Raw genomic sequence first — 13,627 nt, forward strand, 5'->3', positions numbered from 1 at the left:
GGTACAGGAAGGGAACCCAGACGATTAAGATTGCCCCATTAATGATTCATTCCTGTAGGAGTCAGTTGAGCATTTTAGATAGGGAAGCCTGCTGATTGACAACCGAGTAATAAAAATAAGAATACAATTATCTCTCCCTTCTGGAGCCCTAAAACGGGGCTTCATTCTCCACGCCATACACACACTCGTGGTTTTCAAACCGGGACCTACAGACCTATTTGAAAGTTCTATTTAAGCATGTTCTCACCGTATTGCTCTTCTGGCAGATAACCTTCAGTAACTGTGTTCACAGGCGAGGTGGGGGGACAGGGGGAGAGAGAGATCAAAGAAAACAAGGAACAGACAGACTAGACTACCAGGATGGATAGATAAGTGAAGGACTGGAAGTTTTGAGTCGTCTCAGGGGCTGGAGGGATGACTCAGTAGTTACAAGCGCGTACTACTTCCAAAGGGCCCAAGTTCAGTTCCCAACACCCACATATGACATGTTGAAGATCATGACTGTCTATAATTCCAGGTTCAGAGACTCCAGTGCCCTCTTCTGGCCCTTGAGGGCACCTGGACTCCCAAGCACATACCCCACACTGACATTGTATACAACTAATTTAAAATAAATAGAATAAAGTTCTTAAGAATAAGAATTTCAGTAAGCTATACAGAAATCTTATTTGAAATGTGCAGTGAGGTATGGCACATGTCTGTAATATCAGCCCCTGGAAGCAGGAGGCAGGAGGATCATGGGTTTGTGCTAGTCTGGGCTACACAAAGACCAAAAAGATTATTTTTTAAAAACACAGTAATAAGATCATGACAAATTCACTATTAACCCTATTCACTATTGTAACCCTAGCTGATCTGGGTGTAGGATCGTGTCAGGCAAATTGGGCAAGTAGGAGACAGAAGCCAATTAGCTACCAACTTCCTGCCGTTAAAAAGAGTTTACATTCCTAGCAGTGTGAACTCACGTGAATTGCTCAACCTCCCCGATCACTATTTCTTCATCTGGCCAGTGCGAGGTTCATTGCAGCACCAAACCCCTCCTAGGATTGCTGGTAGAATTAGAGACAGCATCAGGAAGGCACAAAGGCAAAGCCTGCTCGACAGTGAGCGCACTTCCTTCTCTAAAACATTCCTCTACAAAGCGGTGTCTTGAGTTTGACGTGCTAAGCCTTACAGTACGAGGCCCTAATCCGTCAATTTCATACGTTCAATTTCACAGAGCAACAAGAAGGCTGAAGTCCTTAACCCCATGATCGATAGCGTGCTTTTAGAGGTAAGTAGCCCTGAGAGAGAAAGTACTCCGAATCAAAGTGAATGTTACGTTCTTTTTTTCTCATGTCTTCCTCCCAGTCAGCAAGTGTTATTGGAATTCTAAATCGTATCATTCACAGTCTAACAGTCTGTGTATGTGTGTGTGTGTGTGTGTGTGTGTGTGTGTGTGTGTGTACATGCACGTTTCTGTAACTCAGCCAGCTGTAAAGCATCTGATAGAGCAGCGATGCCTAATTTTCGAGAATTCCTGATTATAAAAGGAAATGCTAAGCTTGCATGTTATTTCCTGCCACCATTTTCCCCCAGCAGACACAGATTTTTGCTGCCAAGTTTGACACTGTGATTATTGGCTGCAGTGGAGGATTATTACCCACTGGTGATTTTCATAAAAACAGGCGTTTCCCCTCCGTTCCTGATAACTTTTAGCTGAGGCTGTTTCAGGTTAGCAAAAATGATGTAGAATGTCTGCTCATTCAGCGACAAGCGTAGAGTCCCCTATGAGGGAGGGCTCCCTGCCTGACCTGCCTGCTCACCAGGACTCTGTAGCAGCAGCTGCACAGATGGTAGGCTCTCCGAGCACTGCTGTGGCTCTGTAAAAAAACAAAATAAAACAAACAAAAAAACCAGGGATGTAAGAGAGAAGCAGTCCCAGATGCCTTCCTAGTTTTAGAGCATGGACATTGTATTCTGCACGTGGGTAGAGTTAGGGAAGATCTTCCATTAGACACTAGGCTGTCATATTCTTGCACATGGGAGCCACAGGGCCTCCCAAGCAGCCGTGGAACATGGGCAATGTGCAGTGCCATCGTCTTCACACCGAGAGGCAAGAGCAAACTTTGGAGAGTGCATAGCGTCAGGAATGCTGCCCGAGAACCAATGGCAATGCTTCTGGGCACTGTGTCCTGCTGTTAAGCAGAACTGTCAGTGGACAAAAATTAACCAAGTGTTGGCAGCCAGTGTCGTTGCTTAGGACAGTCATGCAATGGGGTCAACCAGAAGGGGCAGGAACTGTGGGGATAAGTCCAGTGGACAGACACATCTAATAGAAACCCTGGACAGCAGAATATAGTATAAGAAAATCTATCTTCTGGAAAGCCAGGCATGGTGCCATATACCAGCAGTCCCAGTATTCAGAGGTCTGAGGCAGGAGGATGGTGAGTTCAAAGCCAACACAAGCGATATAGTGAGACTCAGCCTTAATACTCGGTCTCCCACCCCAGATCTCTGTCTTGGCTGCCAGTTTAAACACGTGCATTAGCACATCAATTTACTATATTTGTGCACCACAAATATGGTACCCAATAATTACCCTCTGGCCAAGGAGAAACTTACATGTTCTAGATACCCTTCCTAAACTTCATCTGTTGGTCATTTTTTTTAAATTATCTCTCCAGGGTCCTCTGTGTGGAGCGTTCTATAAACCGGTTGTGGTTTAGACCCTAGCCGCCTCTGCCCTGTGATTTCAGGACCATGGGGCTGACCTGAGAAAGGGGTGGGTAATACCAGCCATGCTGGGCCAATGAATGTATACATACTCATATCCCTTAAAAGCCCGTGGAAATGATTTGTCTCATTTTGAATAAGGTCCTTTTGTGAATTTACATAGTTAAGACCTGGGCATACTCCATCCATAAACATGTGTTTGCATTTGCTGCAAGAGGCAGACATTCTGAGAATTTCAAGATATATTTCAGGATGTTGTTGGAACTCAACCGTTAAGAGCACTGGCTGCTCTTCCAGAGGACCTGAGTTCAATTCCCAGCAACCAGTTAGTGGCTCAAGGCCATCTGTAATGGGATCTGATTCCCTCTACTTAGGTTGTTACAAGGTGACAACCATTGAAAATCCCCTCAGCTGTTTTTCCTTCTTGCAGGGCTCCAATAGCACCATATATGTCCAGGACGCCCTCCAGCTGCTGCTCCCGGTACTGCAGGTCTCCCACATCCACACCAGCTGTTCAAAAGCTACAGCCCAGCCAGATTCCAGCTAGTTCAGTGGCGGGCTACATCTCTTCACTACATACCATTTAAAGGCAACGGACTTCTACGTCACTGGCCAGACCACCCATCTGAGGATACTACAAGCAACTTTTGCACAGTTTTGAAAATACAGAGAGTTAGCATTTCTCTTAACATATACTCTTTTATCAATAATTGTTTTCTTTAAGTTAACTTAAACGTGTACTTGTTATATTGAAGTTTTCCTTTAATTTGCAGTTCATTCACAAATATATCTGTTTTCCTGGTCAACCAGACGATATTTAGAAATCCATAGGGAGACCCTAGATTTTTGTTTGGCTTTGAAATGTCTGCCTTTCTGTGCCCTATTTTTTTCTAAAACGTGGACTTAAGTAAGTTCTTCTACTGAACTTCATTTTGTTGCATAAATGTCGTAAACAAAAATAACACTACTTATTTGGTTTAAAAAGGGACATAAATATCTTTTTTTAGTCATTCATTTTGTGACAAGAATTATTGAACATCTACTATGTGTTTACCGTAAAGGAATATAATACCACTCCAAAAGAGATGTGTTCTTCAAGATGGCTTATAATAACCATTAGCATACTTTAAGATACTACGTAAGAGGTCTCTAAAGCTTAAAGTGCTTGAAGAACCAAGTAAATGGGTAGTTGTTTGAAATGTGTAACCCTTCAATGAATTATAATTTTCAACCTCTTTTTTTTAAAGACCAGATTACCTCTGGGGTAAAAATATGTTTGAAAGGGGGTATAAAGGAGTATTTATTTTTGAGATGGGATCTCACTATGTAGCCTTGGCCTGCCTGGAACACTCGAAGATCTGCCTGCCTCGGCCTCCCAAGTACTAGGATCAAAGGTGTGCACAACTACACCTGCCTGGCTTGAAGACATATTTTAGTTTAGGGTATATTACAAAGCTGAGGAGCATGTCAATAGAAAACTAAAGGCATTTTAGCCAAGTAGAAATCCCTGCATTTCAAAAATGCCCACTAACCCGATCGGTCACATGCACGGTGCTGGCAAAAGGTGGAAAGTTGTAAGTTGGCCAAGTGGGGTATTGATCCAAGGAGATGCTTCGAAGGCCTTGCAGGCAGCAGTGGTACTGATGCTGGGCTCTCCTGAGACACAGCATCCTAACAGGCTGAGAGTCTCTGGCAGGCTTCTGTCTGAGACCATCAATGACGGTTCCTACCAGCGTGTCCAAAATAGTCCCACCCAGAGGCTCATCCCAGGGCAAATGATGCCTGTAGTCTGGAAAGGGAGAACGTCCTCCTTTGTGTTTGCTTTGTCCCTGTGGTAGAAGCAGCTGCCCCTGTCCGCTATGGGCCACGTAGACATTTGAATCTCTCAGTAGCATTTCTGTGTGTCTGTGTTTTGTTTTTCAGCTGTGTGTCTCCTGAAATGACCAAATAAAAACACAAGGACAATTTATTTGCAACCTAGAAAAATAAAATTCTCTTAAAAAACAAACAAACAAACAAGTGAAGGTGTGGTGCCTCCTTTCCTGGGCATCTGGGATGTGTCTGACGTTGTGTGGTGGTAACTAACAGCTGGCCATGTCACAGCCACCTCCATGATAATGCTTACATATAGAGCAGAAGGAACAATCTAGATTTGTAATCTTCGCATCAGAGGGATTTGTACATTAACTAGAACTATGAAAGAAAAACAAATACCCCCACGGCATTAGATTCTCAGACTTAGTCTCTCAGCCATCAGTGCTGGGGCGGTGGCTCAACCAGCAAAGTGTTGAGAAAGCATAGTGACCAGAGTTTGGATCCCCAGGGTCCAGGTAAAGTCTGCGGCACACCTGTAATCCTAGCAGTGGGAGGTAGAGACAGGAGGATCCCTGGGCTCACCGGCCAGCCAGGGTAACCAATTGGGGAGCTCCCTCAAAAGAAAATGACAAGAACAGTAGAGGAAGATGGAGGTGCACTGTGGCCAACTCAGACACACACACACACACACACACACACACACACACACACACACACACACACACAGAGAGAGAGAGAGAGAGAGAGAGAGAGAGAGAGAAGTGCCTCTACAAATATGTGTGCACACCACACACATACCTGAAAGAGAAGTTCAGAAATGAGATCTGATGCCCTCTTCTGGTGTGTCTGGAGACAGCTGTATATATATAAATCTTTATAAGAATAAATCTTTAAAAGAAGTCAGCTGCTCTGAAAGAGCATGTGATTCCAGAGACGCACCTTCTGTGCAGCCTGGCACCAGTTTGAGGAAACACGGGAAGGGTCAACTTCAAATTTACAAATGTTGAAATAATCATTGCATTTCTCTTTGTCCTAAAATGTGTGTGTGTGTGTGTGTGTGTGTGTGTGTGTGTGTGTGTGTGTGCTTACACATGCACACGAAAGTGCTGAAATTTTACAAAAGTAATTACAGGGCTGGGGATTTAGCTCAGTGGTAGAGCGCTTACCTAGGAAGGCAAGCCCTGGGTTCGGTCCCCAGCTCGAAAAAAAAAGAAAAAAAAAAAAAAAAAAAAAAGTAATTACAGAGCATGCTGGAGTGGGTGTTTTTTGTTATTGTGTTTGGGTTTTTCCTTCTTTCTTTTCTGTTCCCTTTCTTTCTTTCTTTTCCTTTTTCTTATCTTTCTCTCTTTCTTTTCTTTTTTTTTTCTTTTTTGATAATATAAGAAATTGCCCTTTGATCCTTTCTTTAAGCATGCCTTGCTAATGTTTAGACCCAGGCTTCACCTTGGCTCCTTAAATGACCTCACTCTTAAAGGCACTTCAGAAAGGACAACGCTGCCAACTCCATCTTAGAATGGGGATCCTGTTCGGTTTTGTGGTTGACTAGAGCTCATAAGGCCACAGAGTGGCTTCAGACCTGCCACTCTTCTCTTGAGAGAAAACAGATGAGGGGTTAACCATGTGTTTTATTTTCTGAGCTATCTCGTTTCATAGGCAGGTTTGTACTCTATACAATCACAGGTCTGAGGAAAGACATGGTTTTCTTCCACTTCTATCTTCTGTCCTATACTCTACACTTTGAATGTATAGCTTTTATGGTTAGATTATGACAACCCAAACGGTGAGAATATATTTATGCTATTTCTACTAGTTCTACTGTCAGGGGTCAGCCCAGATTGAGATAGATCGCATAGAGAGAGTGCAGAGGGTTGGGATTTTGTGTTGGGAATTGAACGAACTCCACCTTTGTCTGAATCACAGAGGATTTTTCTCAGCATGAGCCATCAGCCAAGAAGCAATAAGATTATGTCGGCCTGTAGTGACTGCAACTCACCTGACTGGCCTGCCTCCTGTATTGGTCTCAAAGGAAGTTTAACCTGAAAAGAATAATAGGTGGAGTCTTCAATGCCTTTACTGAGTGCAGAAATTTGGGGCAATCCAGAGCTGATCTTGTCCTGTGTGTTCAACTGGCAAGCTTCTCAGATGCGATTTGGAAGGAAAAGGTGACACAGAAGCCAAGGCCAGATGGGTGAAACCTTGGCAAAAAGCAAAGCTAAGCCTTGAGTCCTCGCCATCTTTATCCTGTTTCTCTCACAGGATTTTTTTTTTAACTACAATTAAGTACACAGCTTCCAGGATCCGTTTTACCAATCTGCCCAGCTTTTCCCTCTCTCCAATTTCCTTTCCCCATTTACCAGAAAACCATCCACTCAGAATTTCAACCATGATCATTCGTCTGCACTTACTGTATGCTGGGCTGTGTGTGTGTGTGTGTGTGTGTGTGTGTGTGTTTAGTGCTGAATACATGGCTCCATTAAATATTCACAGTCATGGGATTGGAAGCTGGGTGATTCTAATTCTAATTCCCACCACAAGAGCGAAAACAGAGACTCAGACAAGTTAGATAATCAGCCCAGAGTTGCACGAGTAACAACGGAGCTGGAATTTGAACAGAGGACAGTCTAGCTAGCGTTTTGAACAAGTTGGAACCACCTAACATAAGAGGAAAGTCACTTTTGGCTTTAGGGAGATCTGAATGCTCAAGTTTACAGGCTTAGGCCTCCTGGAAGCCCCGGAGTAGATATACAACTGAAAGCTTTAGTTGTCTGCTTTGCTTGTTCTCATGCGGCTGAAAACAGAGACTAAAGAGGGCAGACTAGAGCACGTGGGGTTAGCTGGTCCCTGGGTGGCTCTCCTCACAGCTTTCTCATAGCTTTCTCATCCTTTCTCAGACATTTGCACGAAGCAGCTCAGCTATCCTGTCCTCTCTGTTTCCTCTTCCCTTCCTGTCCCCTCCTCCATGCCAGGGAAGCCAATCTGTAAGCAGCACCATCCCCGAGCATTGAATATTCTCCTCGCTTCCTGGAGTACGGCAGTTTAGAACTCTCTCCTTGCCCTGAAGATCACACGTTGTCTAGACAAGTCTAAGCCGCATCTTCACAAAGTTCAAGAGTCCAAGAAACGTTCTTTTTAAAAAAAAAAAAAAAAAAAAATGCCGGTTGATGCCTCCTGCTCCCTGGACTTGGCACTGCAGGTAAGAGACGATGGTGGTGGTGACAGAGGTGATGGTTGTGTCGGTCGATGGGATAATGGTAATGAACGTTTAACTATTTCTTCAGTTTCAGACACACCGTGTAAGCACTCTGCCTCCAGTCTCATTTAACCCCCAACACCAATCTTGTAAGATAGCTACGATTATTATTATTATCCTCACTTATGGATGAAAAGCTCGATCAGAGAGGTAAGATAACTCACCCGTGACCCTCTAACTCCTAACTGCAAGGGCAGGGATTTCTATCCAAGCTGTAAATAAAAACGCTGGGCAGAACTCAAGGACAGGCTGATATCCAACCATAAAGAGAATATGTTTGTCCCTTTGTTTTCCCATTGGCTGAGATCTTCACTTCTAATAACACCTGAATGTCCGTCTCGGTCTCCGTAGCCCCCAGCCCCCAGCCCCCAGCAGAGCGCTGCTGCACTGGGACCCTGCTGGTGCCTTAGAGCCCAGGAGATGGCAAGTCACTTGCATGTCCCATTCTCCCTCATGTTATGAACCTCAAACGCTGACTGACTGGGAAACTCAGATTGTCTCTCGTTGACAGGGAGGCTGCGACATGAAAGTCTGGCATCTGTGGACAAAGTGAGGATGGGAGTGAAGTAGTTCACAGCTGGGAACTAACACAGGATGAGAAAGCAAGTGGTGACCTGCAGGACAGACTCCAGGCATTTCTGTCAGTAAAAGGCCTTTGATACCCGGGAGCCATTGTGGCTTGGTCTGCTGCTATGTATTGTAATGCTAAACCTGTACCGGACTGTCTAGTGGTTCCACATTTATCAGCTTTTCCTGTGTAAACCTTGTTCCTTAGTGTAAAACTAATGGTTAAAAATAGATGGCTACAGCCAATTACTAGGGGGATTAGAGGTAGGTGGGTTTGGACTTACCTGGTTGGGGGCTACAGAGAGGAGGAAGAAGAAGAACACGGGGCAGAGGAGGAAGCTGGACCATGAGCACATGGCCAGGAGAAAGAACAAGTGTCTGGGGTCCAGTGCTGGGGAGGCCCGGCCTGCAATTAGGGAAGCAGGTTAAGTGTTACCCACCCAGTAAGTGTCAGTTTGGGTCTCCTTCATTGTAAGCGAGGCAGAGATAAGTTTAAATTGCTTCTCTAACAGTGAGCATCTGAGTTGGAGGAGGTCTTCTCCGGCAGGGCCTCACGCCACGCCCCGATCATTTTTTCAGGCCTCCATTCAAAAGCCTCCTGTGGCCACACACCTGTAATCCCAGCAACCAGAGGTGGAGGCAGGAAGATGAGGAGTTAGGATCATCCTTGGCTACATAGAGAGTTCAAGGCTAGCCTGGACTACGCGAGACTGTTTCAAAACAATAACAACAAAGAGTTCTGAGTGAAGCACCTCCCCTGCTTGCTCGTTTTTTCCCTTCAGGGCATCTCCATGTAACACCCTCTCTGTCACACCACAAGTCTACTCCACGCCAGGATTTCTCAGTGCTTTGCTCTCTGTTGCAGTCCCAGCACCCTACCTAGCACCTAATTGGCCTTCAGTAATTTCTGCTTTGAAGAATTCACCCTTTGAGGCACCTGTCGAGACTTTAGGAGGATTGACGGTAGTGGATATTAGGTCAGCTGTGGAATGTTGTGAACCTACTTTTTTAAAAAAAAGAACCAAAAGGATGAAATTGCTCTCTGTACTGTTGAGTGGCTGTATGGACAAGAAGTTCTAGGTTAGTTATGTAAAATAACATATGTGTGTGTGTTCGAAGCACATTACACACAAACACACAGAACCATAAACAACCACGGGGCAGTGGAACAAGTGGGCGAGCCTAGCAGAATTTGACACAACCATACAAAAGGACTTCAGCCCAGTTTGTAAATTAAATTAAAGCTTTTTAAATATAATTTTTTAAACGTGTTTGAGTGTTTTACCTAATGTGCGTCTGCATATCAATCACATGCAGTTGGAGGAACCCAAAAGAGGCATCGGATCCCCTGGGAGTGGGGTTACAGACAGTTGTGAGCTGTCATGTGGGTCCCAGGATTGAACCTGGGTCCTCTGGAAGAGCAGACAATGCCATTAACCACTAAACCATCTCTCGTTAAAACTTTTCAATAAAAATGTATTAATGGGTGAATTGATATAAGTATAGTTAATAATCAAGAGTCTAAATAAATTGTTCCTTGTAAGGAGGTGGGATGATAAGAGTCTTACCAGATAAGGAAAATATGGAATAAAAGATTAGTTTTCATGGGAATAGACAGAAGTGTCTGGGAGTGTCTACAGTTTCTTATGTGCTTTCAGGGCCAATGTTGATGACCACACACATCTGCCCTTGCCTTTCTCAGGACAGTACAAACCTAGAGTTCTAAATGCAAACCTTCTAACAATTACTCTGATTGAAACAGAGAGCTCCGGCATTTCTGCCTCATCAGAAAAGTAACTGTCTTAGCCAGATGCTCTCTCTACTCATCCTTCTCAACCTGACTGGTTCTGGGACCAATAACAACTACAGACACTTCTGGAGAGAAATACCCAGTGAATGAATTGACTCTGTGCTTTGAAGTTGCTAGCTTGATGGCCAGATGCAGATCATGTTTGCAAGAGACAGTTTACAATCTGCTCGTCTCCACAAATGCAGCATGAGGGCATTTAAATCCCTGTGTCTGCAACTTCTGTCTCTCCCTCTCTAGATGATGAGAAAGCTGTAGACACAATGGGTCTGAGTTGAATGAATCTGGGACTCTGCTCTGCTCCGTTGTTCTATTTCACTCAAAAGGAGACCAATAAATAGAAAGCACATGACAAAACTAGAGTCCTAATGACCTCCCAGAACTAATGACAATCCCAGAGCATGGGATTGCAAAGGATCTAAACCATTTGGCCCATACAGGGAGTATTGAATCATTTTGGCCATTCGGTGCCTTTTAAAAAGTACTCCAGTAACTCCTAAGTACTTCACTATCAAAGTAGAAGTATCTATCACTACAATGGAAGTCATATTACCAGCCACTCCTGTTCACTGGCTTGATGATCAACTTTGATTGGTTACCAAGAAGTCCTGGGCTATCCTGCAGTCTCTGAGCTCATAGCAAGTAGAGACGGATGAGCGATGCTACAATTCAAACACTATGTATCAGTCACAAATTCATTGTTCCAAGCAAAGTCCTGACAGGAGTAGCTTAACATTGGAAGGACTTATTTGGGCTCAGTGTTTCAGAGAATCCTGCCCATGGTTGCTTGGCCCTTTATACAGGGGCCAGAACACTATGGCTGCAGGACAGTGTGACAGAGTAGAGCCACTCACTTCGTGGCTGCCCAGGAAACTGGGGAAGAGAGGGAATACCAGTGCTCTGCTGCCCTTCTTCTTCCTCCCCTGTCGTCCCATCGGAGCCACAGCCCCACAGCATCGTACTGCTCACATTCACGTGAGCCTTTACCCTTCATTTAGTCCTGCCCGGAAACAGACATGTCCAAAGGTATGTCTCACAAATCTAGCCAAGCTGACAGGATTAACCATCGCAGTAGGCATCCTATTCATCTTGTTTAAAACCACAGGGGCTCGGGCAAAGAATATAGAGCAAAACCTCACAGTTCCCCAAGAGAAATCATGTGCAAAATAACAAGTTTGCTTGCTGAAGAGCACCCAGTGTCAAGCTTGGCTGGTCATTTCCACCTGCTTCTGCTGCAGAGGCAAGAGTTGGTCCAGTCACTGCCGGTGCACTAGTACCAACGGGGAATCCGCATCAAATGGTCTGAAATTGGCACGCTTAAAGAATGAAAGGCTCATTGGTTTTTAAGAGCAGGAATAAAGCCCTCCATGTATCCCATCCAAATGTTGCCGGTTTTGCTTCTTTGAAGCAGGTCTGTTTGAAAGCCGAAACGGAAACAAATTGCAAGATAAAGTTCAGGAGAAAAATCTATTGATTTCCCTGAACTGGTGCTTGTCATTTATTTAATCACAGATCCATCCAGTCAGCCCACAAACGTGCTTTGAAAGTCTATTTATGGGAGAGACGGTTCAGTGGTTCAGAGCTCATAATTTCTCATACAGTGGAGCAGAGTACAGTTCCCAGGTCCCGAGCTGGGCAGCTGATGCCAGGTCCCCGGGATGCAACATCCTCTTCTGCTCTCCAGAAACCTGCAGTCATGTGCACAAACAGACACATGGGTACACATAATTAAAAATTAAAATAAAACTTCTAAAAATTTTTAATTTATTTTTTGACAATTTCACACACACACACACACACACACACACAAAATGTATTTTCATCATATTCATCCCAATACTTATATCCTTGTTATCTCCCTCCCACTCCTCTGAATTCCTCCTTTTACTACCAAGTTCCTATTCTATTTTCATGTCTTTTTAATTTTTATATGACCCATTTAATTAATAAAGTGCTTAATTAAGGATGTTTGCATGAGCTCGGACATGGGGTTATTTACTGGACCACAGGCTACTTACGAGTGACTACTCCATTCAGGAAGAGGTCTCCTGCCCCCAGCAGCCATTAACTAGTAGCTCCTCAGTCAGGGGTGGAGCCTCATACGTTTCCCACCCGGGTCCGGTGATGGAGGTATTACAGGCTCAATCTTTTTTGCAGGTCTTACCTCTACAAATATTTATTATAAGTAGTGTGTGTTTCCCCAAATATATTGGGGTTTCATTTGAAATTTCTTTCATACTCCTTTTATTGTACAGTGGGGCTTTCTGAGAGTTGGGCTTACGGAAGATCTTTTCTCTAGATTGAACAGGTAAATCTGGTTCAGGAATACCAACAACAGCCACAGAGTGCGGGTTTTGTCTTAGGGTAACCTGCTTTCCTGTATCCCAGTAAGCTTTTGTGTAATACATCATTCTTTCAGCTGTGCAGTAGCATTTTAGTCCTGCCTGCTTAATCTTTAATTGGCTAAGCAGTTACAAGCTCAAATTGTACTGTGTAAAAACCATTGCAATAGATCACAATATTGTCAGTTTCCCCCTGAAGAACTCTGACATTATCAAGCACAACAAAAGACCACAGCTCTTCCCCATGTTAACTACTGCTGTGTCCTTGGAATACGGAATAGCTTAGTAATCACTTACAAAGAGAACATATGTGTTTGTGGTGTGTGTGTGTGTGTGTGTGTGTGTGTGTGTGTGTGTGTGTGTATGTGTGTGTGATGGAGAATACTTAGGTATGGACGAAGACTCCCATGTTTTGTATGCCTGTGCCCACATGATTTTAAAATTATTTTGCCTGTACATGTGATCTGTGTGCATGTTTGTATGTATACAGGCTCACGTGAGGAGTCTTTCTCAAAATTCACTGGGCATCAGTGCATGGCATCAGCAATCTTTCTAGATCATTAGTCATTGAGACACCTTAGTCACTGAGACAGGGTCGTGGGACTGTGGCAACTCCAGGAAGTGTTGAAGAAGCTTCAATCCCAGATACCTCAAACTCGAGGAAGGCAGGAGGTAGCTCACTCCCTGCTCCCAACCAGCCCTAGAGGAATTTATTATCCTGACAGTTATCCAGCTTCACTCCTTGTTTGACCTTATAAGGTTTGTTTCCCCAGGACTCTACAGCTCCTGAGTACGATGATGAAGTACCTTCCAGTACCCCTAGCCAATGGTACAAGGCCACACAAACCTTTCCCCAGAGACTCTGACTACCACTACCCCCAGGAGCATAAACATCCCTTTCTCTCTCCCCACCCCCAAGAAATGTACCAGTTCTCAGAAGCTGTTTTGTACAGTACCACACTGAACTCTCATCTGAACCCTCTAAGCTTCTCCACCTCCAGTGCAGGTTGGGCCTGGCTACCCACAGAGCAAGTGGACACTTGCTAGTTTCCCCGTGGCAGCACCCAGCACTGCAGCTAGTCTCACCCAACGACTTGCTTTGGGCAGTCTCCTGTCTCTACCCTCTGATCT

General features: G+C 44.4%; 1 protein-coding gene across 1 annotated transcript in view; it reads left to right on the forward strand.

Moving 5' to 3' along the window:
- Positions 1 to 4,720, forward strand: part of Fam114a1 (family with sequence similarity 114 member A1) — a 71,578-nt gene extending 66,858 nt beyond the window's left edge. The window contains exons 13-14 of the mRNA XM_032916526.1: positions 1,220 to 1,273; positions 3,146 to 4,720. Coding sequence (XP_032772417.1) covers positions 1,220 to 1,273; positions 3,146 to 3,262 — 171 coding nt within the window. The 3' untranslated portion in view covers positions 3,263 to 4,720. The remainder of the gene's footprint in view (positions 1 to 1,219; positions 1,274 to 3,145) is intronic.
- Positions 4,721 to 13,627: the final 8,907 nt, after the last annotated feature.

The sequence above is a fragment of the Rattus rattus genome, chromosome 11 (assembly GCF_011064425.1).
Source record: "Rattus rattus isolate New Zealand chromosome 11, Rrattus_CSIRO_v1, whole genome shotgun sequence".
Lineage (NCBI taxonomy): Eukaryota > Metazoa > Chordata > Mammalia > Rodentia > Muridae > Rattus > Rattus rattus.